The 26,537-nt window shown below is 35.6% G+C and overlaps 4 protein-coding genes across 17 annotated transcripts in view; 3 read left to right on the top strand and 1 right to left on the bottom strand.

Moving 5' to 3' along the window:
* The first annotated feature begins 7,629 nt into the window (after positions 1–7,629).
* LOC148913400 (uncharacterized) lies at positions 7,630–8,514 on the top strand. Its single transcript, XM_089025767.1, has 2 exons — positions 7,630–7,795; positions 8,283–8,514. The coding sequence occupies exons 1-2, from the start codon at positions 7,653–7,655 to the stop codon at positions 8,512–8,514; spliced, it is 375 nt and encodes a 124-aa protein (XP_088881893.1). The 5' UTR covers positions 7,630–7,652.
* A 5,952-nt stretch (positions 8,515–14,466) lies between these two features.
* LOC116286620 (uncharacterized) overlaps positions 14,467–26,537 on the top strand; it is a 42,970-nt gene continuing 30,899 nt past the window's right edge. For 7 of the 14 annotated variants that reach the window (XR_016119625.1, XR_016119629.1, XR_016119628.1 and 4 more), the window contains exons 1-3: positions 14,467–14,894; positions 21,933–22,341; positions 23,410–24,494. The gene's annotated coding sequence lies outside the window, so the exon portion shown is untranslated. Of the gene's footprint in view, positions 14,895–21,932; positions 22,342–23,409; positions 24,495–24,694; positions 26,344–26,537 lie in introns of those variants that run through there. The other 7 variants (XR_016119631.1, XR_016119634.1, XR_016119632.1 and 4 more) reach the window with 3 other exon arrangements.
* On the top strand, positions 17,087–19,125 carry LOC148913399 (uncharacterized). Its single transcript, XM_089029280.1, has one exon. It carries the CDS (start codon positions 17,240–17,242, stop codon positions 18,779–18,781), a length of 1,542 nt encoding a protein of 513 aa, XP_088885406.1. The 5' UTR covers positions 17,087–17,239; the 3' UTR covers positions 18,782–19,125.
* LOC116301069 (uncharacterized) lies at positions 19,073–21,224 on the bottom strand. The gene is given in 3 exon segments (XM_031710068.2): positions 19,073–20,519; positions 20,522–20,838; positions 20,958–21,224. Coding segments are annotated over 3 exon segments (1,881 nt in total). The 5' UTR covers positions 21,176–21,224; the 3' UTR covers positions 19,073–19,173.

Here is a 26,537-nt window from a genome sequence, read left to right as displayed (position 1 = left end):
TATATATGTATATGTAAGACACTGCATATACATAAAATGTATAAGCATATATTGTATAAAGTAATGTATACATTATTTCTATCTATATCTAGTGCATATGAGATATAGACTATATATTTGTACTGCAGTTGTAATGTATATATTGAGCTGATCTGCGCAGTATACCAAGCAACTTATGCAGCAGCTAATTATGTATTTAGTGCATAATAATCAGTTGATTTCAATATTCTTAACTATTTATTTAATGTCTCAGTAAGCTTTTAAGTAATTAAGTTAGTGACAACTTAAAACAATATTGTATGAACTCAAAATGTTTATATCTCCATTTTATTAGTCTCACTATTAAATAGCATAATTTAATTATCGTCTGTATTAGTTGCAGTGACGTTGTTATATAAAAATAACAAATTGGAAATTATTGTTTTAAGCAAAACAGAATTATTATTTCACTTTTTTGAAGATGCAGACTGACATCTTTGATATTTTCTGAAACAGTTATATTGAAACAGTTATTTCCACGAACCTAGGGTGGAGCTTTAGAATCAAATTATAAAAAAAGTTATAATTCCTATTTTTAAAAATTTATATGACAACGTTGTGCGGTGTATATTAATATTAAATTTAAATAAGCAATTCATTCATACAATGTGTGTACTACATACTTGTAAAATACTGTTTTTGTTTTTTCCATTTGCAAATAAACTTCATGTCTTCTACTTGAGTTTTGAACATTTCTTAAAATGTTAAAAGACATTTTTATCAATAAGAGGAAAATCAATGGACATCTATTATGAGCAGTAAATAAACCTCATATCTTCAAGCCTGACATAAATAGTATCTTCTATATTGAATTGATTTCACGACGATAGTCAAAGAAAAAATTGGTGAGTTTTGGAAGCATGTTTTCTTTCCAGTTATGAAAAGCAAAATAAACACGCTCAACATGGAGGTCTACAACTGTGTATACAACGAAGTCAATCCATGATAACTGGCAAATAGCCATAATGCCTTGAAGTTGATAGTAATATTGATGTTTCTGTTTAAGACTCACTTGTCCATTGACATAACCAAGGTAGAAATTCTTGTCTTGACAAGCTTCAGTGATTGTCATATTAATTTTTGATGATGGACATTTAATTTCAACTGCACCATATGGAGAAGATTCTTGTGAATTGAATGCGAGTGCATCTGGACTAGCAGCTAGCCATGGCCATTTAGGATTTACCACCAAGCCAACACACTCACAGATCTTAACTTGATGATCAACTGATTCATAATATTGTAATAGTGCATTTTCTTCATTATCTTTACCCCATCGACAACTTAGAGGAATTCTCTGACTTCCACTATTTGTTTTGATTTTTTCTAAAAGGCTTTTTTGAAAAATTGACTCTCTCCTATTCATCACTGCACCAAAATTGGAAGCAGTCAGTCTCTTCTCTCTATGCTGATACCACTCTGGGCAGTCAGCCTGGCCTCTGGTATTCCTCTCGATTTCCAGACTTTAAGCAATACTAACCTTGACTCTCTTCTTAACAATTTCAATTTGTTCAGGGGAAATCACAATGAATGGATCAGACGCGTGATCAAGTTGTTTAAGCACATCTGTTCTAACACTCTCTGTATTTAAGTGAAGGAGAACCTTTTTCTTTTTTTCTAGTTTTATCTTGGATGGTAGGCTTTGGCAGTAATCTTCATAATCAAATGGCTCACAGTCATGATCATCTAGTATATCTGCTAATGGAGAATTATCTTCAAGAGTATCTCTCAGTCGTTTCAAATCACTTTTTGTTACTTTCTAAGAGAAAGTAGGAGCAGCGTTAAAACCCTCCCTTCTACCCTTAACAATTGGTCACTTACGTCCAAGTCTATCTTTCTGATAATCTGCTTGTTCAAATAGCAAATCTTCAAAAAGCACCGCTCCCCTCTTCTCGGGATATAAAGCAGGCACATTCCAAGACTGTAGCTTTTCAGTACATGATAATTGAACCGGTACCTCAGTTAATTCTTGGAGTTTCACAAATCCCGCCTAGGAACGCTTTGGTGTTAAGACTTGTGGGGATTTGTGCTGTTCGAAAATCTGGCTTTTACTGCCCAGTGTATAATGATTGGAAAGGTGTGCAACTTCGCCCCTCAAATCCACAAAAACCCTCACTCGGGGCTCAATAACTCACAACTTACCAAGCCGATCGAAAATCGACTACCGCTTCTTAAATTGCCTTTCGTTCAAATGATGTCCTGTACAATTTTTTTCCGTACGCGCTACGATGACGTTAAATGTTTATTTTAAACCAGGCTACGGATATTGCTGAGCGAGCTTGGGATCGATCCGAAACCATTTCGCGACGTAACCAAGGTCGAACTCGGAACGTATTTGTGTTCACACTTGGCATAGGTTTTGGATTCATCGATAGCAGATTAATCTAATTCAAATCTATCCAGCTAAGTGTGAATGGACCCACAGATACAGCGAACATTTGAGCGAACTTTAGAAGCCTTGAAGAAACTAATTAGAAAACAAGATCTAATTAAGTTTATTTAAAAACCTCATTAATAATTCATGAAGGAAACACAATAGAAATCATGACAGTTAAGGAGGTTTTATATCTGATATAGATTCGTATTCATTTGCATAAACTTTAACTTGGATTTTCTCTATCAAACTTGGTTCATTTCGTAAAGAATTCGGTACAATATGAGAACTTACATCATGAGTTTATTAAGCCGTTCAATAAACTCGCAGATCGTGTTTTATCGGGTATAAAAACCACTCGGCTACGCCTCGTGTTTTATACCCAGTACCCAGGCAGTGGTGTTATGTGCAAACATTTCGTAGTTTTGAAGACCGATCTAGAAGTAGTGTTCTGAAGTCTTTGAATGTTGAGTAGTTGATAGTTGTACAAGCATCGCCAGGAGTACGAATATAATCCCCTCTACATCTATACTTTGTTATTTCTACAGCTAGTTGTTGCTCTAATTTCTAATGGCCGTCTTCAGTCTGTAAATAAAACAAAAGTTCAAATATGAAAGTCAGAAAGTAGTATATAATTTAACAATAATAATAATAATGATGATAATGATGATGATGATGATAATAAATTAATAATAATAAATTAATAAGAAAATTATTAATAAACAATTTATATAGTTCAATGGCGCTTAGTACAGTATTCATGAAATATATTATTATATTAATATGTGTAAAGAATGTGAATATATAGCTCTTATTAACCTCGTTTGCTTGGTCCGTACCGTAAGTTATGGACCGAGTTTTTTCCACTGCATTATGGCCCAAGCGCGTAGCGCGGGCCATAAAAAAGTGGAAAAAACGAGGATCCATAACTTACGGTACGGACCAAGCAAACGAGGTTTTCAACGTTTTGACTGTTTGAGGCAGGCCGCCATATGCACAAAGGCTGAAGTCATGAAGACGGCACACTTTCGACTCAATTAAAAAAGGTACTGCCGACTCTCCTGTCCAAAAATGCATTCAAATTCAAGTGTAGATGAAATCTTACTGAAATATGAAAATACTTCAAGAGCGGATGAGCCTAGAAAACTGCTTAAAACGTTAACGAAAGAAACTACTTGCTTCTTCACCCGATCGATTCAGATAAGTTCAACTGACTTGACGTTGTAATCTTACTGAAATAATAAATTTACGTTAATTCTACTTGTAAACCTATCTTTATTTCATTTACTGAATTAGCCGCTATTTATCACCCTTTAATTCATAGTTTGACATAGTTTTAGTTTTAGAATAGTTAGTTTTTCTACTTTTTTCTAGTCGTACAAAATCGCTCAACTCACAGTGCCATGTAAATCCTTGATCGAAAGAGTTGTCGCCATTGTATGACAGAGTTTTCGCTGGTTTGATAAGTTTTACATTAAATTCCAGTGACTTTAAGTCATCTTTAATTATTCATTGAAGGTTTCCCGACGATTTTCATCCAGAAATATACTTTTTTAATGAAAATTTGAATGTTTTAAAAGATCATGTGTAAGTACGTACACTCAGTAAACCATTTCATTTTTCGGTCCGTACCGTAAGTTATGGACCGCTAATTGACCAATCACAGCGCGTGAAATTACCTTGCCATATAATAAAGATATTTATTAGCATAAATTAAAAATAAAATATTATAAAGTGTTGAAAATAAATGATTCTTAAGGTTCTTTTTAAAATGTTCCAAATTACTTTCCTTTCGCAGTGGTTCAGATTGTTCCACAACATATGACCACGTACAGAAAAGGCCCTATCGGCATACTATTTGGTGCGTGATAATAAAACTGTCCAATGGAAGAATGCTGCCTATATAACTATATCCGCAATATTCTGTTGAACTAGTACTAAGAGAGTATTCTCTTGACGAGTACTCTTGACTAGTATACATCAAACGTTGAAATAAACGAATAAAAATGATGATAACGACTTGTTGTTAGAGCGCATTATAATGGATCTGAAGGAAATGTGTGCGGGCAAGCCTGACCGGGGTAGGGTACTGTCTATGTTTTTCTATCCAAAGAAAATCAAATAATATGTTGAACAATTCTAATAATTCGACATTAAATATGAAACAAAACTGAATTAAAAGATTTGATGGCCGAAAACATATTTTTATAAAAACTTTAAGGTTCCAAAAGAAAGTTAATAAAAATTATAAGCGGAACCCCTACCCGTTACAATCAAATTGGTTGACATCGTTGTGAGTTTAAGTGATTGAACTATTATTACAGAGGGCGACAAAAAGTTGGTTACGGACTTCTCAATAAATAAATTCTTTATAATTTTTTTGTTTTGTTTTTTGTTTAAAGGAAACATTGAAGAATAAAACAATCGAGATATTGTGCTGTTATCATACAGTGTTTGGAGTTTCTTGTACCTTTTTATCAGTTTTTCTCCTCATCGTTTTCCACGGGTTGCTTTCTCCGTGCAGGCCTCTCATCTCTCCTGTCAGTCTCTAAACGGTTCACGTGAATCAAGTATAAAACGCAGACGATCATCTCAATCATCTCGTGTATTCCTTCGAATAAGTCCATGATGTTGGGAAAATGAACTTTTTGAGTCGAAGTTTAGAAACAAGGTGAACCGTGACTGACTGCTTCGCAACTACACACGTGACAAGTGTGCCCGATCGTCACCTACGTCACCCACTTCACCAAGTTTAGACTAAAAATACAAGTAAACTACGTGACTATGCGTGGTTATGGTTCATCGAATGATATAAATCATTCATACTTTGACGAGGTCTTTTATACAGGTGGGCGTCTCTACCAAACAATGGATCTATGTACTGATATCCGATATGTTTTCCAGTACCGAGTAGGGTGAATCACTGCTATTCTGGGAAAGTCCCGAAGACCGCTTCGCTAAACTGGCGTTCTAGATATCTTCAGGTTAATTAGACTACTAGTCATCTTCGGGGAGTACGACGACAACTAATAATATAATAATCACTTGTACGTCAAGATATATATATATTTGCTCTGTTGCTATTTTATACGCGTCTCCTAAAGTTATAACGCTGCCTTTTGGGCTGAATCCGAGCCCAAAGCGACGATAACTTTGAAAATAAGCAAAACATCGAAATTTGGATTGGTCTTAGCTTTTAGTAAAAGCTAATATTATTATTTTTTAAATATTCCTGTGCTATATATATAAATAAATATAAATAGGCACATTTAAGAAGTAGATAGTGATAGCCGATGTCAGGAGAAATTCTGTTTTTGCCACATTTACTGTTATTTTCATAAACATGCGAACTCGCATGGTTCGAGGTGCATGCACGAGAGAGCTTTATGTATTCAAATTATTACTTTACTTTCGTTATTGAAAATGACGCCGGAGGGAGTCGAAACGTCGAATATACTTGTCATCAGTTTTATTTTAAAAAACTTCGAAAAACAAATATCTTATTCATATTTTTTATATTTTTAAATTTATAATCAAAACAGTTAATTGTTATTTATATTCTCTGTAAGTTTTTTAGTTGAAAATAAAACCTGTTAAGCCTGTTGTTGGTAAAATAATTGTTTAAAGCTCCAGCTACTTCCAGAGAAAGGAACTATTTGGGCCGAGGTCAAAACAAAGGTGGTGGGTACATACCCCTTCCCCCACCAGAGACCTGTTCAAATGATCGATACTAGGGGTCTATAGTGGCAGTTTCTAGACACAAATATGTTTATTAGCATACATGCAGACAGAAAGTCCATTCATTTCTGTGATTTGGCTTTTAGTTTTGGAGATATTTGGGGACAAAATCTAAAATTTCACTTCCAGAGGAGGTGCATGGGTACCGGGTAACACCACCCGTCCCCCCTAAATCGGGTACCGTGAGACGACAATTGTTTTGTCGTCATCCAATCAAACACAATAAATAGCAGATATCGGAGTTACATTCTGTTGCCTTCAAACGATTGTTTCAAGTCGAGGCATTTTGGTCAATACAATGAAATGTTTAGAAATTGACCCAAATTAAGGAAGTCACTAGAGTGTAACCCTGATATCTGCTATTGTTTATTACTGGCTATTAAAAATGATCATTGAAATTGTTTTCCTATTTTATCGAAGATTATTATTCATTTTTTTCCGGTCCGGTATCCTAAAAAATCGTGCGTTCTGATTGGCTGTTTGAGCGGGCGGTATTTTGTCAGTATCTGCCAACACCGCGGTCAAATGTCTGCGCATGCGTAGCACCATGTTAAGGCGCGCCATATTTTTATTTGTAAACATTAGTATATTGTCGGACGGATGAGTTCAAAGTTTATTTATAAGAAATTCCCTGGATATTTAAGCTCAATATTTTCCGTATATACTCTCTGTCATATCCTCAAACTATTCTCGGTTTACACTTTTTTTATTCGTTTTACATTTTGAGAAAAACGCAATTAAAGTTTTCTCCTTCGTGGTTTTAGTAATAATCGCTACGAGTGTCAGCTTTGTGTGTAGCTATGGTTGTGAAAAAGCACCAAAAAGTCGGTCCCATAAAGATAACTGTCCTTCAGGAAGCCTTTTCAAGGTAAACTCGAAGTTAGCAAGGGCTGGACAAATTCCAGAAAATTCTAGTCTGTCGAAGGCACAAAAATGAGATAGAAAAGGAAACTACAATCGCCGCTCTTTTCCTTGCGACCAGCATTCTACAACTTTAGTCCCGATACCTTCAAGACTTTTTTCTGCAATTGATGAGCATGGAAAAGGAAAAAATGAACCAGGAACTATGTGGTGTACGAAGTGTAGAAAAGTCGTAGTTAATAGTTAACTGATTCAGTTTTCCCTGAAGATAGGTTTGTAACCCGAAAGCTCGGAGCAGGAATATAAAACTAAAAAACGTGGATGAAACAAAAAAATGCTGTTATTTGAAGGAGGCAGTCTGATGGCCATGCTTGTCATTTTTGAAGCAGAGTACTCTGGTGGTAATTGTTATAATGTGTTATAAATGATGCATCATAGCAGGGTACTCTCCTTCAAAAATGACAAGCATGGCCATCAGAAATGATCTGATTTCACTACTGTTTTTTATTAACTATGGTTTTTACTGGTGTTCAATTTTCTTTAAAAAGAAAATTCTTTTGAGAATCTTGTGGAAGCATTTCAACTTGCATTGTACCACCACAATGATGAAGAAGATTACACATTGTACAACCCTGCTTTGATGAAAGACTTTGTAGATGAACATTCTCCTGGACTATTTGATATGATCCTAAATTCTATAATAAAACCTGAAACCAGCAAAGAAAGATGGTACCTTCAAGAACAGAGAACTGTTGTTCTTCTCCATATCATTGCTTACTTCAGGTAGTAAATATTTACATTTTTCTCATGTCTAAAATATTCCTTTTACAATGAAGTGTTCAATTTCAATTTTACTATTATTTTAATAGATTAAAAAAACTTCCCAATAGACCCCTGCACAGTTTCCTGCGTCATCTTGAAAGGTAGCCGTGCCTTTGCATCGAAGCGAGATGAACGGTGAGCTTGAACAATTATTCACGTCTCTATCATTGCAAGCTCACCGTTCGTCTCGCTTCGATGCAAAGGCACGGCTACCTTTCAAGATGGCGGAGGGAATTGTGAAGAGGACTATTGCAAAAAGACATAGGAACTTTTTTGAATAACCATGGAACATCGGGCCTGTGCTGGGATACAGTATAGCTCCAAGAACTGTAGATCGCCACAATGGTCAACTACAGAAGGACTACCCCACTCTCCTGCATAGCAATGTTCAAAATGCTACTAAAGTTTGTTTTTCTTTTTTCTTTAGATAAATCAATCTTATATTAATTTTATCTCCTAATTTTTTTCTATTTGACTGTTTACAGAAACATTCCTTTATGATGCTCTTACTTGATGATTTTCACAATATCTATACCATTAGATTACCAGACACCAGCCTCAAACTGTCTCTTGCCACCCACATGGTCTCCTCTCTTTTAGAAATCCAACCTACTATTCCAGCTATTTGCCTATCTCTTGAAAAGGACAACATTCACTCTACACCTAATATAGTCATATAGTCTTTTACTCCGACGAAGGACTAGCGTCTGAAACGTCAGTAGGTTATTTTATCTTTTCACAGTGTATAATTTACCTTTTTACCATTACTATAGTCATAAATGGTATATCTAGAAAATTTATATAAAGAAACATTGTCCTCACTGCTCTAAGCCGGCCCACTCATGAACAAATTGGATAAACTGACAAATTCTTTTAACACATCTCTTCTTTTGCCTACACGTACATCTAACAGTGTCAATAATATAAGTAATAATGAGGAAAATGAAGACAGTCCAGATAAAGATTCCAGATATAAACAGTCATGGTCCTGACTATTATGAATCCACAGATTGGAAGAACCATGTTGAAACAGTTTTAAATACATTTTCTGTCCCTCAACCTTCAAGAAGCTCAAATCCAAGTGCAAACTCTTCTGGCTCTCTATCTGGCCAAGGAATTCATCATGCCCATGTATTATCTGTTTCAACTCAATATGGAAAGTTCTGGTTATTTGAAAAGCAGATATCACAGTCCACACTTAATGGAAGAAATGGCTTAACAGCATGCACTTTCATCAATATCATTCTTTCAAAGTGTTATATAGCAAACAGAATAGTTTTACCAATCCCTGACCAAACGATGTCAATATTGTGGCAAATGATCAAGTTACTGGTGGGCGCCCAATTCACTTTTATGTATCTGAGGCAGTGATATACATCTGTCTAATCATTCATTTCAAGGAATTACTGTTGATGATTCTTTTGATGTGGATTTTATTAATACTTTAAAAAGTCATTAATCATTCATGAAGGAAACAATAGAAATCATGACCATGAAGGAGGTTTTATATCTGATATAGATTCGTCTTCATTTGCATAAACTTTAATTTGGATTTTCTCTATCAAACTTGGTTCATTTCGTAAAGTTTTCGGTCCAATATGAGAACTTACATCGTGAGTTTTTAAAGCCGTTCAGTAAACTTGCAGATCATGTTTTATCGGGTATAAAACCACTCGGCTACGCCTCATGTTTTATACCCGCTAAAACACTCCTGCTCATTTATTAAACATTACAAATCCAGCTGTCCCACAGTCTTCACTGGCATACTTTTTGCAAAGACTTGTTCAAGAACCCAATATAGCAGCCATCATTATCATCAATGGCTAAATGTCTGTGTGTTTAATTGGCCAGGCAAATAACATTCTTCTCATGGACAGTCATCTTCATGGCAACTAATTTTTGGAGCATTGGTTGGTAAGACCACCCTGCAAGATTTAGATGGATTTTTCATAAATGCAAAACAATATATAAGCAATATATAAACAATATATAACATGTGTACAGTAACTTTTCTTAAGAAATAATCATATCCATACAAAATCCATCGATATTGATATTACATAATAATGATAATAATAATAATAACCTTATTAACGTGTCTTTCTTTCTAGCTTACAATTAAGAAACTAATTGGAGACACCTATCTAACCCTAATAAAAACCCTTAAAATCCATAGTTAATTGTTAGTTATTTCCTATTTACATTCCCACCCCAACACCATCTATTCCACCCCCTCCCCCCCTCCCACTCTACCCTCTCCCCTCCAATATCCCTAGTGCAACTGGTATGTTATACATGAATTATATGTGTAGATAATAAAATGATAGCTGTGTACCACAGGTTTGCACCCAAGCCAAATCAGACGCCCCACGTCTATCCAGACACTGAAACTACTATCAGGACATCTGAGTTCGCGGGTATGGAAAACTGCAGCACACTGCATTACCCATAAAAATTAAATTATTCAATAGAACAAGTAGAGACATGAATTAATTTAGACACAAAAAGCAGTCTTTACACTCCTGAGCAGAGATAGTCATGGCCAAGTCCAACTTCCTTTCTTGATCTCTAATTTTATTAATTGATTCAGCCATTTTGAGCGATTTATCAAGCTTTGACCAAATGAAAGGACCTATATATACCTTATACTGTGCTTCCCATATGTTATAGTATTAAATCTTGGTATTGAGAAGTCATCTGAATTTCTAATCTTATACCTACACCATAGAAAAGGTTTGCTAAAGTTTTGATATTCTACAGTTTTAGTAAAGTTCTTGTTTGTAATTGTAAATTTATTGCTTCGTGGAGTGCTTAATTAAGAATACTTTCTATGGATAAGTGCTGGCTCTGCAGCCTTTAAAAGTCAAGTAAACAAGCTTATGTATTTGACTTCAATTTAAAAATGTTTGACAAGCATTTTCATTGACTGACGCTTCTTAGCACATAAAGGCTTAAGATAGTATATCATGTCGCAGCGGTACATATCTGCACTGTAGTACAATCGATCAATCCTGTAAAATAATTAAAGCATGATCAACTCACCTTCGGCAATCTTATCTAAGATCATTTTCCTTCGGATTTTCTGGTTTCCTTCAAAAAATCAATAGGAATATCCTCTGCTGTGGACATTTTGTGTAATTCACTTATCTTCCACGACATAAGAGGGAAGAAAATCACAAAACAACGTATGCAACAGGGCTGCAATCCGAAAAGATCGAAGAAAACAGTTTATCATCCAGAAAAACATGTAAGATTATCCGCCATTTTGATTCTAGACCTTCAAGCATGCGCAGACGTTTGACCGCGGTGTTGTATCTGCCCGCGGTCGCGGTCCGGTATCCTTGGCCGCTAAACAACAAAACAAATATTGCAATTTGTTGTTTTTACTGGCAATATTTATTCACTTATTTTCTCTACAAAACACGCTGTTTTATAGTCACGTTTATCTCAGTAAGATGTCTGATGACGAGCATAGTGATAGCGAATTCTATTATCCTTTGGACTACGAAAACAAAGAAAACGAAAGGGAGAAAACCAGAGAAAAGCAACGTTTTTCAGTGGACGACGTCCAAAGTTTCATACAGACTCAGCGTCCAGAAAATACTATTAAGAAAACTCAGTATGACCTAAATGTGTGGCGAAGATACTTGCCCGAGTGGGGAGAAACTACAGAAGTTGAAAACATACCTCCACAAAAGCTAAATTTGTTAATCTGTCGTTTCTTTATCGAGATACAAAAGAAAGATGGCGAAGCGTACGACCCCTCTACACTTACCTCTTTCCATCGAAGTCTTCAGAGATACCTCAATGATAAGCAGTCCACAGTCAATATATTTAAAGATCAAGAATTTGCCATGTCAAGAGACGCTTTAAAGTCTAAAAAGAAGCAACTGGCTAAAGTAAAGGCCAAGGGAAATCTTCCTCAAGCAGCCCGTGGTGTAACAGATGAAGAAGAAGACCTCTTGTTTGCATCTGGTGAGTTTGGCGAGCAAAATCCTGAGTCTCTTCAAAGGACTGTATGGTGGCTCCTATCTCTACATTTTGGTTTCCGTGCTCGCGATGAAAGCCGTAAACTGAAGTGGGGAGATGTTTCCCTGAATGTTGACAGCGTTACCGGAAAGGAAGTTTTAACTTGGGGCACAGAAAGAGTCTCAAAAACACGACAGGGCGAAGGAAATCGTGCATTCAAGCCAAACGCTTACGCTTCTGATAATGAGCGTTGCCCAGTAAAATATTACATAGCCTTTCGTAGCCACAGACCACAAGAAATGCTTTATCCAGACTCTCCGTTTTACCTGGCTATCAAGCATAAACGAATGCAAAATTCAAATGTTTGGTATTGCAAAACTCCACTCGGTAAAAACGAGATTGGAAATCTTCTCTCGAAAGCTGCCAAACGAGTAGGGTTGAAAGGAAATGTGTCCAACCATAGTGTAAGGAAAACGTTCATTTCTCGCTTGATGGATGCTGGAGTTCCACCAAACTACGTAGCCCAGCTGAGTGGACATAAAAATCTCAAAAGCCTCGACTCTTACAGCACAGCTTCGTTGACTTATCAGCGCGAAATGTCATTGACTCTCAGTCGGTCAAAACAGTCAAGCCGCTCTATGATGGCTGCCAATACAACAGAAGTTTCTTGCTCTGAAGATGTCAATGCCAAGCCAAGTACATCCACAAGTTCGTCATCAGAGGGTGGACCATTTGGCTTTGGTACTTTTCCTGGTTCGACTATTGGTAGAGTTGAAGGCTGCTCATTCACTGTGAACATCGTTCATCAACACGTGCAAGCACCAAAACCAGCCAAAAGGCGAAGAATTCTTGAAAGTGATGACTCTGAATCGCAGTAGACATGGACTTTGATATAATGTAATGCACCCATCTGCAGTTCAGCTTTTTCTGATGTGATCTTGTGCATTTCTTAAACGAATTAGAATTTGATAAAAGCTCTTTTTTAAGTCATCGTAGCACTGCTGTGCTTGTTGTTTGATCCATATCAGTGCGCATGCACGGTTTCTCAATCGTTTGATTGACATGACATGTTATTGGCTTTTTTTGTAAATGTGAATACATTACTTTCACTTTTTCTAATTTTTCAACTTGATCATATTGTTATTACTCAGTGAATAAAATCTTTTTTTAATGATATTACTTCCCTTACAACGTATGCAAATTTTTTTCTTTCAATAAATATTGCCATCCATTATCTTTGACGTTTTTCAAATAATAACAGCAACGTTGCACGATTAAAAAGAATTTAAAAAATACGGGAAAAAAATAAATAAGTTATTTACCGTCCTATAGTCGGTCCGGATAGCGAAAAACTGTGACCTCGGTCTTGAAAACGGACCTCGGCCTAACGGCCCCGGTCCGTATATTCAAGACCTCGGGCACAGTTTTTCCCTATCCGGACCTCCTGGCCGGTAAATAAATAATAGTATTTTATCGGAAAATGTAAGAATGTAAAAATAGATCAAGTCACACGAAAAACGAAAAATTGAGTTTTGGTGGACATCAATCAAAAGGGTTTCTTAAACAAGTCTAAGGATTCCGAATCCGAATTTCAAACGTTTAACTGCAAACTAACAGTATTGACTTATCCTATCTTGAAGAACCTTAAATCATAGCCATAGCCGTAGCTTTGCAATCAAGCGTTTTAAAAGATTCGGAGCAGGAATCCTGTGACATTTTTGAGAAAATGTATCCAGAGTGAGAAATTCACAGCGACAAGAAGCATGAGATAAGGACAACGATTTTTGCACATTTGCACGTGTTCACGTGAGTATTCACATCAGTCCTGGTGTAGAAACCAATAGAAACGATAGAAACACTTTTGATTGACGTCCACCCAAATTCAATTTTTCGTTTGTGATGAAGGTCTAGTTGGTCGCGTGTGACTGTAAATCGCAGTATAGATGCTTTTTCTCAAATCGCCATGAAAGAAAAAGATCTTAAGGGGGGAACTCAAATAGATTTGCTGTATATACTCTCCTTCCCCTGTATATCCTAGAAGGGCTATGTTTTGTCTTTTCTGGAAATCACAGCAGTCCCGTATAGCCGTTTTGACCGCTTCTTTTCAACAAAAAAAATGCTCCATTTATATATATATATATAAAGAAGAAAATAAATAGCTTACGAGAAACAGAAGGATCTAATCTTTCATTTAAGACAAAAATATAGAAAATATCTTGGTTTTGCATTCATCGATCATGAAACGACTTAGCCATTAATAACAAGTTGCGCACTGAAAACTGTAGCAGGTTCAGTTGCAAAAACATTCATTAATGGAATTATCGATTGTTGAAAAAATATATTTATTCCTTAACCGCATCTTAAATGTTTCCTTCGCTATTTTCTTCGGGTACTAGTTTCTTTTTACTCCAAGCCAGCTTTCCGTTGCTTGAGGCCACCATAAAATCATTTCCTTAAAGATAATCTAGCCCAAAATGAGTCTGTTAAGGACTCATGCTTGAGTTACTGAATGAGTACGGTGGCGAATGCAGAATGCATTGCTTGCGTTATTAATGGATGAAGTCATACGATTGCTGCTATAAAAAGTACCTAGGGGGAATCCCCTAATCAGAACGCTCCGATTGGTTATTATGATATTCCATCCCACTCGTCAAGTATGCAAATCTGATCAACGTTTATACAGCTACTTGTCTGTGATGGCGAGTAAATACCTCCAAATAATAGATTTTGGGTTACGTTTTGCAGCTGAACACCATGGAATCAAGCGAGATGATCTACTCGGTTAAATTGATGAACTTACAGACTAACATACTTCTGCAACGGTACTCCTTTTACTCCTCGCCATCTATCCGTCTATGATGGCGAGTAAATACCTCCAAATAAAAGATTTTGGGTTACGTTTTGCAGCTGAACACCATGGAATCAAGCGAGATGATCTACTCGGTTAACTTGTTGAACTTACAGACTAACAACTTCTGCAACGATACTCCTTTTACTCCTCGCCATCCATCTTGTATGGTGTTGAATTGAGAAGACCACGTTTTGGAGGCAACTGAGTCATCTCAACTCTTCCAAAGAAAACCGTTTGAAGGTAAAATAATTGATGGTAAAACTCAGTATTCCTTGCCTTCACTCGATTTATGGATCCTATCTCGTGCAGAATCGAGATGAAAGTGAGAATTGTGTACCGAAATCGGGACGGATCAGAATTGCTCGCTTCTCGCACAATACTTTGTTGACCTATCTACTGTTTGTTATTGTACTGAGGGTTTTCTTTTCCCCCTTCCACTCAACCCAACTTCTAAACTCCAATTTGATGGTGAAATGAGGGCGACAGATTTTTTAGACACTGGATAAACAAGGATGATTTTTTAAACTTTTAGACGCTCAATAGTTTCTAGTAATATCAATAGGTGTGTATGTAGTGACTAGACTGAAATAAATCCTGCATACATGGATTTTGTTTTCTTTTAAGTTGACTTCGACTTCTACAATGTTAGTTTTAATCATTCAGTTTAGATAAAAGCTTAGCACTAAAAATTCTACAGTTACAATATTTTGCACTAAAATTACAATCTGTCAAAATACAAATCCTTCAGACTAAAACTATCAAGATATACGCCAACTGTTAAATGTACCAAACACATCTTATATGCATCGATATCCATAGGTGACTTGAAAAAAGTGCATGCACAACCATGAAGAACTTTGTGAGTCAACAGAATAACTTAAAAAATAATACGCAGATTCTATTTAGTAATGGTTAACTAGTGGAGTTGTTGAAGTACCCAGGCAGTGGTGTTATGTGCAAACATTCCATAGTTTTGAAGACCAATCTAGAAGTAGTGTTCTGAAGTCTTTGAATGTTGAGTAGTTGATAGTTGTACAAGCATCGTCAGGAGTATGAATATGATCCCCTCTACATCTATACTTTGTTATTTCTACAGCTAGTTGTTGCTCTAATTTCTAGTGGCCGTCTTCAGTCTGTAAATAAAACAAAAGTTCAAATATAAAAGTCAGAAAGTAGTATATAATTAAACAATAATAATAATAATAATAATAAAGATGATAATAATAATAAATTAATAAGAATATTAATAGTAAACAATTTATATAGCTCCAAAATCACAAAGTTCAATGGCGCTTAGTACAGTATTCATGAAATATATAATTATATTAATATGTGAAAAAAATGTGAATATAGATATTTTTATTAACATGAATTAAAAATAAATATTATAAAGTGTTCAAAATAAATTAAGGTTCTTTTTAAAATGTTCCAAATTACTTTCCTTTCGCAGTGGTTTAGATTGTTCCACAATAACCTGTTGATAATAACAAGATGTAACTAGCTAAAAACTAGTGTGAGCTGCGTCGGTGTTTCTAATGAAACAGTAATGATGAAAAGGTAAATTATACACCGTGAAAAGATGAAAAAACTTACTGACGTTTCGGACGCTAGTCCTTCGTCGTCTTTTACTCCGACGAAGGACTAGCGTCCGAAACGTCAGTAAGTTTTTTCATCTTTTCACGGTGTATAATTTACCTTTTCATCATTACTGTTGATAATAACCTTATGTTCCAAATCATCAATAGACATCATAGTTTGTGTCCTTTTCTTGTTTTTATTACACCAACGTCCTGTATTTCTGGCAAAATTTGCAATAATGTAACTACACAAAAAAGTTTGTGCAACTTCTCTTTATTTGAATATTATTAGTAGGCTGAAAAGAATTCTGCACGGATCTTGTTTTCTTCTAATTTCACTTAGACTTAAGTTTATAAATTACAATGTTTATTTTTATAATACGCTGTGTCCATGCGTGACAAAAACTTCAAGATGTGGATTACATTCTACGAGAGTACAGCGTTTTAGATCTATTAAAATAGAAAATTCTAAAATAACAATATCAAAATACTACTGCTTTGCACTAAAAATACGATATATCAAAATACAAATCCTGAAAATTAAATCTATCAAGATTAAAGCCAACCGTTACATCTAATACATTATTTAACGTTTTTACAGTTCTAGTGTATTTCCCACGGATGTCAGGTCCATAGATACTGTAAATACATGCTGTGTACATCGTCTGGTTATTGCTCTAATATCTAGTGGCTGGCTGGCTGTTCTCGGTCTGCAAAGAAATCAAAAGTTCATATAGAATACTAATAAGAAGGGTAATTCCTAATGTACTTAGTAAACAGGTCACGGAAACATTGGCAAGACATAAATCCTGAAGCGGGATATGCAAACGAACTACTATAATTATGATATATATAACTGAAAAATGGCTCTTCTATTCGCCTTTTCCATATCGAGCAGGGTACTGGGCTCGAGTTCGGACCGCAAAGCATGCATGGATTGTTTGGAAGGACAGAAATTTTAGTAATGGCGTCCATCGCGACTGAAAATTGCATGTGATTGTGTGGATTATGCCGCATAAATCCAACTGTTGTGTTCCTGGATGCCTAAACAGCTTCAGAAATGCTCCAGAATTACATTATTACAGGATTCCGAAGGATGAAGAGCAAAGAAAAGTTTACGAGCGTATTTTGAGAAACGAAACACTAAAGATCGAATCTCAAGCTACTAGGGTTTGCTCTGCACATTTCGAAGGAGGGGAAAAGTTGAGTCGCAATCATTTCCCAACCATCTTTCCGTGGACGAAACAAACACATAAAAGAAGAGAGATATCCCGACATCCTGTTGTAGACAAATCACAGAAAAAGAAAAAACAACGAGTTGAGTCAGAGACAAACGAACAAACCATCGAAAACCCAGATTTTCATCATGGCGTCGAAGTAAACAACCAAGATCTTCAACAAGCAACTGAAACTTTGCTTTCTGGTCAAGACATTGATAGACTACTTGAAATTGAAAAGCAATATCTAGCTATCAAGGAAGAAAACGAAAAACTAAGGTCGGAAAACAAAGACATTGATAGACTACTTGAGATAGAAAAACAATTTTCAGCTGTAAAGGAAGAAAACAAAGATTTAAAGAAACAACTTGCTGAACTAAAGCTGGAATTGCAAAGCAACAGCATATTTGAGATAAACAAATACAAGGACAGCGACGAGGACATAACATTCTATACTGGTTTTCCAGATTATGATGCTATGATTTTAGTCTATAACCTTATTGAACACTCTGCAAAAAATCTTAGTTATGAACATGAAAAGGTTTACGTCGACACAAGCAACACTAAACAGCTGGGAAGACCTCGTTCTCTCAATACCTTTCAGGAGTTTACCCTGGTTTTGATGCGTTTAAGACTTGGGTTGTTTGAGAAGGACCTTGCTCATCGATTTGGCATATCTTTGGCAACAGTTTGCAGAATCCTTAGAACTTGGCTGCGATTTCTGAGATGTGAATTTGAGCCACTGATTAATATCCCACCACCTGAGGTTACAAAACATTACATGCCTGAAGTGTTCCAAATCTTCTACCCAAACCTCACAACCATAGTTGATTGCACTGAAGTTGAAATGGAGAAGCCATCAGCATTAGATAATCAATCAATGTGTTTTTCTCACTACAAGTCAAGAAACACCATGAAATCACTAATAGGTATTAGTCCCAGTGGTGTAATCAATTTTGTCAGCGAATTCTTCCCTGGGAGTGCCTCCGATAAAGAAATTGTGGTACAGAGCAACTTTTTAGCTAAGTTAAAGCCAGGAGATCAAGTCTTGGCTGACAAGGGCTTTGACTGTAAGGAAGAACTGCTCTCAGTAGGTGCAGAAATTATCCTCCCTCATTTCAAGCTTAAGAACATGAAACAGTTTTCGAAAGAACAGACAGAGCACAACAAAAAAGTGGCTAGTTTAAGGATCCATGTAGAAAGAACAATGGAAAGGATAAAAAACTGGCATATTTTTGACTGTAGAATTCCAGTTGTTTCTGCACAGCTTGCATCTGATATGTTGATTATAGTATGTGCATTGAGTAATTTTCATCCTCCTTTGATTAACTAAATCTTTAGAGTGATAGTTTTTGTAATGTACAAAACAAAACAGGTTACTACTAAATAACTAGCAAAATAAACTTGATTCATTGATTGAAATATATAAGAAGTAAAATAGATATTCAATTATTATCTTTGAATAGAGTGAAGTTACAAAACTCATGAAATGCATATTAGGCTTAAAGCCACTTATTCCATTGTTTGCTTTTGTGTCTATTTCAGATTTTGTTTCATGAATTTTGTGTCTCCACTCTAAATGTATGGATTGTATAATGACAACTATAAACAATAAAAAGATATGTATTGTTAATGAATTGTTATTGTTATTAAAATAAATATCATAGTTATTAATAACTTGTTTGGTTTTTATAGTTTATGTGACTTCACTTGGACAATAAACATTTATAACGATCTTAAATCTAATTTAGGTAGTCCATGTTTAATTCTGGGATATGCAATTTCAGGTGCAACCCACCTCTGAAAAAATGAAAGAAGTTTAGGAAAAGTTGCATTCCAAAACTCATCAGAGTAAAACACTCTTTGACAAAAAAGAGAATCATCACATCTTGAACCACTAACTACAAAATCAGTCCATTTTCTTTGAGTAACATGCATTTGTTGTTGTACTTGGTAAAAGTACTGATGGCTGGTATTCAGTTCAATGTCATTGTTCTTTCTCAAACAGATTTTTTTTCTGAGTAGTGCATCATTTAAACTTTCGTCTTCATTCATTTGGACATATTTTATTTCCACAAGTCCTTTTGCATCCTCGAATGACGGGTCATCAACTAGAGCATCTGGAGATGCACCAAGAATTCCATGGTCTTTGCTGACAAAGAAACCACACTGAGTGACTTTCAGATCATTGTGTCCCTTTTCATGCATCAATGACATGTACTTTTCTAAGACAGTACTTTCTTGCTGAAGTCCTTCTTTCATACTTTGGGATTGATAAGAAACATTATAGTGCAAGATCTCTTGGACAGCTTTAGTTGGTGATGTTGACGCCTTCATGGCAGCAACTCTTTTACACTTTGATGCAGTAATTCTGACTCTTCTTTGACAATACCATGTATTGTTGTTTGACTGGCCCCTTGTCATTTTTTCAATATTGTTTATTTCTGACTCAGACAAATCCAGTTTCCTTTGAACCTGTTGACATCTTTCCTTGATAGTGGATGCAGAGACTGGGTGTTCCTTTATCGGTGATAGCAAATCATGATTTTGTTCCTCTGTAGACTCTGTAGTGCTTGATTGCTTGACAGGAACCTCTTGAGGAAGAATATGCAACCATCCTACTGCCTTCTTTGACTTTTCTTGGTATTCTTTAATAAGATTAAACATATTTTTCACCTTGTCCTCAGGCCATGTTCTCTGACTTAGAGCCCGTACATCATGTCTTGGAGTTGTAAAGGACATTCTCTTTTTCTTTGGCTTTGAATAGTCATGTTTTGCAAATTCAATATTTCCAATAGGCACAACAGTACCTTTTCGCTTACGTGGAACGTTCCATTTACATGGCTTTGATGTGCAGGACAAATCTGATGAATCTGGCTCAGCTTTTGCTCTCTCTTTACAGTATTCATCTAGAGCAAACATGGTAGCTGTGACATGATTACATCGGCCATCAACCCCTGCTGGACAGCCACATTGGGCTCTTAAGATATTTCCAAATGAGGTTATGACAATATAACATGTGTATACTTGTTTCTTTTTCATAGATGGCAGTACTTGGCTTTTAATGTAATGTTTTACCTTTTCAAGTGACTAACGAAAAGAACATGGCCAGATTTATAGAAGTTATAGCCTTTGACCAATGGTTTGGCCGTGGATAGCTGCTTCTTGACCTCGACATAGTCAATCATATATCTCCATATTGTGCCAAAAGTTATCTTTGGCATTCCAGTCAAGTCACAGCTAAAACCTTCCTTCGGGAATGTCGGAGAAAGTTCTGGTTCTGCGTTGTCAAGAACGCCAAGTTGAGCTTTTTTCTTTAAAACGTTGATGCCTCCATCAGGATCGCGTAGATATTTGGTTGGCAATCCACTCTTTACATAATCGTGCACTCTAAAATAACAATAATGATTTAACATGATTTTTTAACATGAAAGCAAGAATTAACGGATAAAAAAAAAAAAAATTATAGAAAAGAGGGCAAAACATAAACAATCACAACATCGTCTTACCTACTAATCAAAGCAGCTTTATTTCCAGAGGTTTTTGCTCCCCTACACAAAAGCCATCTTCGTAGTTGAACTACGGTACATTGTTCTATCGAATCACGTGAAATTTTAGCGCCGGGAATATCTTCTTCAGTCAAAATAACCTTTTCTTTTGACATGCAATTTCCAGTCGCGATGGACGCCATTACTAAAATTTCTGTCCTTCCAAACAATCCATGCATGCTTTGCGGTCCGAACTCGAGCCCAGTACCCTGCTCGATATGGAAAAGGCGAATTACAAAATACGTATACAATAATTAAGATAAAAATACACATACAAAATAAATATATGCAACTAAATTTAAGAAATCAATCGTTTAATTAATTAATTAATTAAATAGATAAAGGAATGAATGAATAAATAATCCTAGATAGTTTATATGTTTCAACAAGCCTATATCGCTTCGAAAGCGATGATGTTTCGGCCCGTTATCTATTTAAAAGGATTGTCGTCTTGCTGTGGTAATGCATGATTGGTTCTCCTGTACAGTTCCACTTCCACGCTGCAAAGTCTTACGCAAATTTCGATAGAAACATTTGTTATAAAATTCTCTTGGACGAAACACATCGTAATTAAGATTTTTTGAGATTTTAGTGGTTCTTGCTTTGAAACGTAGCGTTTTGTTCAATCATTGTTTATATCTATTGTCGGATCTCTCATTCGTTCAGCGAGACGTTATATGTACATAGATGATAAACAAAACGCGTTCTGACAATTTTGATATTTTTTCATTACTGGGGCCTGTATCTTAATCTGGCTTTTATGATATTTCCCTTCACTTTATACCTTGTGGCGAACAGTTCATAACAAGTTGCGCACTGAAAACTGTATAGTAGCAGGTTAAGTTGAATAAAATATTATTTACTGGAATTATTGATGGGTGTATATAATGATTTTTTGCTTACCCGTATCTTAAATGTTTTCTTCATTTTCTTCAGCAAGTTACTCATTACCCTCGTCTCTTTCCTGAACTTGGTTGAACACCAGCAGTTGTATAATGTCGTACACCATTCTGAACAAGTCGTACAAGGCTCTCAGTAGGTTCATCAGTGGTACAATAACAGCTTCGTTGTTTGGATCAGTCATCTTGTTCAGTTCTGTAATGAAGTGGCATCAATACTGTTCGATGAAGGTCTGGCGGTGTGTACTGTCGTTATTACAATCATAATAGGAAGTATTCCCCGAAAGTAATGTTCCCATTGGTTTATTCTGTTGTAGAACACGCATCACCGGTCAATATTCCTCTTGAAGTCGTATACGTCTTTCTTTTAAGAATAAACAGGGGTAGGAAAAGAAAGGCCAATCTATTGTTCTCTCGTCTGCTGTATAATAGGATTCAAGAAAAAGGTACGGTGGCAATTCGTTTACTCAGCGATGACAGACGTGTAACCAACGAAACATAACGAACCAACTTCGACTAAATTTAGAACAAATTCATCGAGTAGATTAGAATTTACGAGCATGTTAATTACTCCAGGCATAACACAATAGTCCAAAAATACGGCTCATAGCCAAGTTAAGTCGACCTAATATTTTGAAATATCAAATGGTACGATTTCAATACAACTTTTACCCAATATTCCAAAGTGATTTACCAACTTCTTTAGATAAAATTAGGAACTCAAAACTGAGAAAATACTGAGTTTTCCACCAAGTTACTAACATGTTTTGTTTTTGCAATTTTTTGATACTTTAAAACTTTAATATGAAATTTCTCGAAAATGCTCATACAGATTTTCTTCAAATTTTCTGTACCTTGAGCAAATTATTTATCCTCCAGTATCTCAAAAGCAATTTAAGAACCTAGTCCAAAAATTGGAGAAAATAGGCAACGAAGTAAACGCATCAACGCTTAACAGTAATCTTATATTAATTCCGATTCACGGAAAAACACTTGGTCATTCGAAAATTTCATCTTTCCTTTGAAATCTCTAAAAAGAATTAAGTATTGGATTGTTTGCCTCCGAGTATTTGGGATTTGAAGTTTCATGGTATCGCGCGGATAAAACCCAGTCGAGCCACTATAAGGTTCTTTTATGTTCCAAATTCCAATATGCCCTTGAACGTTTTCAGATGCAAACTCAACATTAGTTTTTGGCTCGGGCAAGCCTGACCGGGGTAGGGTAGTCTATGTTTTTCTATCTAAAAAAAATCAAATAATATGTGGAACAATTCTAATAATTTGACATTAAATATGAAACATAACTGAATTAAAAGATTTGATGACCAAAAACCTATTTTTCTAAAAACTTTAAGGTTCCAAAAAAAAGTTAATAAAAATTATAAGGAACCCCTCCCCGTTATAATCAAATTGGTCGGGGACATCATTTAACAAGTACATTGGTATGGTAAAAAGATTGTTTACTGACTTCTTAATAAATAAATTCTTCTTAAATTTTTTTTTTTTTTTTAAAGGAAACATTGAAGAATAAAACAATCGAGATATTGTGCTGTTATCATACTCTGTTTGGAGTTTCTTGTACCTTTTCATCAGTTTTTCTCTTCATCATGTTCAACTGGTTGCTTTCTCCATGAAGGCATCTTTTCTCTCCTGTCAGCCTCACGGTTCACGTGAATCAAGTATAAAATGCAGACGATCATCTCAATCATCTCGTGTATTCCTTCTAATAAGTCCATGATGTTGGGAAAATGAACTTTTTGAGACCAAGTTTAGAAACAAAGTGAATCGTTGCAACTTTAGAACTACAAGTGTGCCTGATCGTCTTATCACCTACGTCACGCAGTTTGGACTAAAATACTTTCAGAACTTTGAAGTTTCTGACTCGTTCGCCCGGACAACGTGACGTCACACACTTGACGTCACTCCCCAGGCACTCTGTATGCCTCTCCCTGTAAGCCGTTTGAGATACAGAACATTTGACCACAATAAAAAGAGCGAAGAGCACTAAGGTGACAATGTTTATCGATCATTAAATCTCACAAGAACTATACTTTTCCCGACGAGACATCTTTCCAACCGACTTTATGAGTTTCCTCAATGTTTGAGAGAACCGCTTTTCTCTTATCCTGGCATATAATATACAGAATATAGCAAGATCACATTCAGAATACGCTATCATATTCAACAAGTCATGATCATGGTCTATGTTCTTTGTAAAGAGCCTGGGGCTAATATCATTAATACAGACATATTTAGGGGAATCCCCTAATCAGGAAACGACCCTATTGGTTATCATCCTGTCACGTTCCACCTGTCACGCAGTGCATGAATGATATGCAAATCTGATCATTTAAACAAGGGAATATAAGTTGTTGTCTGCGATGGTTGAATAACAAGCTCAAAATGATGGAATTTTGGCCGTGTTAAGTTTCCTAACTGAACACCATGGAATCAAACGAAATGATCTAGTCGGCTAACTACTTGACAGCCTTTCAATCCACCTGAGTCCTCGCGATCCATCTTGTATGTCTTGTGAGGAAACGATTTATGCGACTACGTTTATGAGGCAAGGCATTGCTTCCAAACAAACCCTCTGAAGGTAATATTTTGATCTAAGTCATTCCCTGGCTTTACTCGATTTATGGATTCTTGATCTTGTATATCGTGCGAAATCGAGATGAAAGTGTAACTTGTGGACAGAAATCGAGACTGAAAAGATTTGCTCGCTTCCTGCACAAAAATTTACATTCTTAACCCATATAATATTGCTATATAATACTGTTCGTTCTGTTCTTGTAGGGTTTTCTCTGGGTACTCAGGTTTTCCTCCCTCCGTACAACACAACTTCTAAACTCCAGTCTGATGGAGAAATGTAGACCTCAGATTTGTTAGACACTGGTAAAACGAGGACGAGTTTTGGAATCGTTTCGAATTTAGAACTAAACGGAATCATAGTTGCCAAAGGTGCCATCCAATATTTTGAATCTCTTTTTTGAGGGTTATTTTCATCCAGATATCATAGCAGTTTGTGTACTTTTCTTGTTTTTATTACACGAACATCCTGTATTTCTGGCAAAATTTGCATAAACGTAACTACACACAAATAATCTCTTTCATTATGGGATATGTTTTCTTCTTCTCATGAATTCGACTTCGAACTACAATGTTAATTAAAGTGATTCAGTCGATTTTTAAAATATACTGTGTCCTTATGTGACAAAAAGATTAAAAGGTATTAAAATAGCTAAGCGCTGAAAGTTCTAAAATTACATTATAAAAATACTACTTACTGCACTAAACATACAATATATCAAAATACAATCCTGAAGGATAAATCTATCAAGATTAACGACAACCGTTACATCTAATACATTATTTAACGTTTTTACAGTTCTAGTGTTAGTATTTCCAACGGATGTCAGGTCCATATATACTGTAAATACATGCTGTGTACATCGTCTGGTTATTGCTCTAATATCTAGTGGCTGGCTGTTCTCGGTCTGCAAAAAAATCAAAAGTTCAAATAGAATACTAATAAGAAGGGTAATTCCTAATGTACTTAGTAAACAGGTCACGGAAGCATTGGGAAGACATAAATACCGATGCGGGATATGCAAACTAACTACTATAATTATGATATATAAAACTGAAAAATGGCTCTTCTATTACAAAATACGTATATAATAATTAATGATGATGATTGAACTGAGTGGAGTGCAATTTGATCTGAAATCAAACGCGCGATTACAAAATCGGACGACCGCGTAGCGAAGGTGCGATTTGTAATATATTGCAAGTTTGATTTCAGACCAAAATTGCACGACACGAAGTTCAGTTACCACTTAATCATATCCTTTTTGTAATCATACACAAGAAAAAGACACAAGAAAGAGTGCAGAATAATCAATTTCATCTAGTAGAAGAACTTAATGCGAACAAAAGAAAAAACACCTAAAAATATTTTTTAAATATTTATTTTGCTTTGTTTGAAGCGCCTCACAGCGGCTGCAAAGGAGGCTAGGGAAAACAGGGCAACGTACATATATGTACATATAACGTCTCGCCCAACGAACGAGAGATCCGACAATAGATATAAACAATGACCGAGTATCGCAGAGAGCAGAGTACTTGGTGTAAAATATTTTGGCACATGAGCATTACTGTACGCGCTATGTTGAATGTAGGATACTTTTTAAACCTTCATTCTGCTCTTTGACATTTATGGTAAATGTATTTAGCTCTTATGTCATAGCTTGAAGAAAATGCGAAAGTCTCAATTCCAACGAAAAGATACGAGGCTTGTCTTTGACCAGTGTGCCGTCACCAATCTACTCAAAATTTAAATCTTTTGGTGCTTCAAAAATTTACATCTTTTGGTGCTTCAAAAATATTACCAAATCCAAGAAAGTATACTTTAAATCAGAGTATTAATAAATGAAAACTGATGATTTCAGACTTCTATCTTTAAAGTTGTAAAGTACGCACTGTTTGTTTGTGGGACCTAGTTTAAATAATAGCTGATACCAAAAACATGTCCTCAGATGCACACGAAGCTGCAACATATCGGAAGCTTGCTTCACAAAATATATGTGCATCAACTGTTAGTTATACATAGATAAACTCACAAGTTTTCTCATCTTAT

This window comes from Actinia tenebrosa, unplaced genomic scaffold (genome assembly GCF_029948245.1).
Source record: "Actinia tenebrosa isolate PJP-AT-01 unplaced genomic scaffold, QUT_ActTen_1.0 PGA_scaffold0__85_contigs__length_37466705, whole genome shotgun sequence".
Taxonomy (NCBI): domain Eukaryota; kingdom Metazoa; phylum Cnidaria; class Anthozoa; order Actiniaria; family Actiniidae; genus Actinia; species Actinia tenebrosa.
The sequence above is the reverse complement of the archived record's forward strand: the minus strand, read 5'-3'. Positions and strand labels throughout refer to the sequence as shown.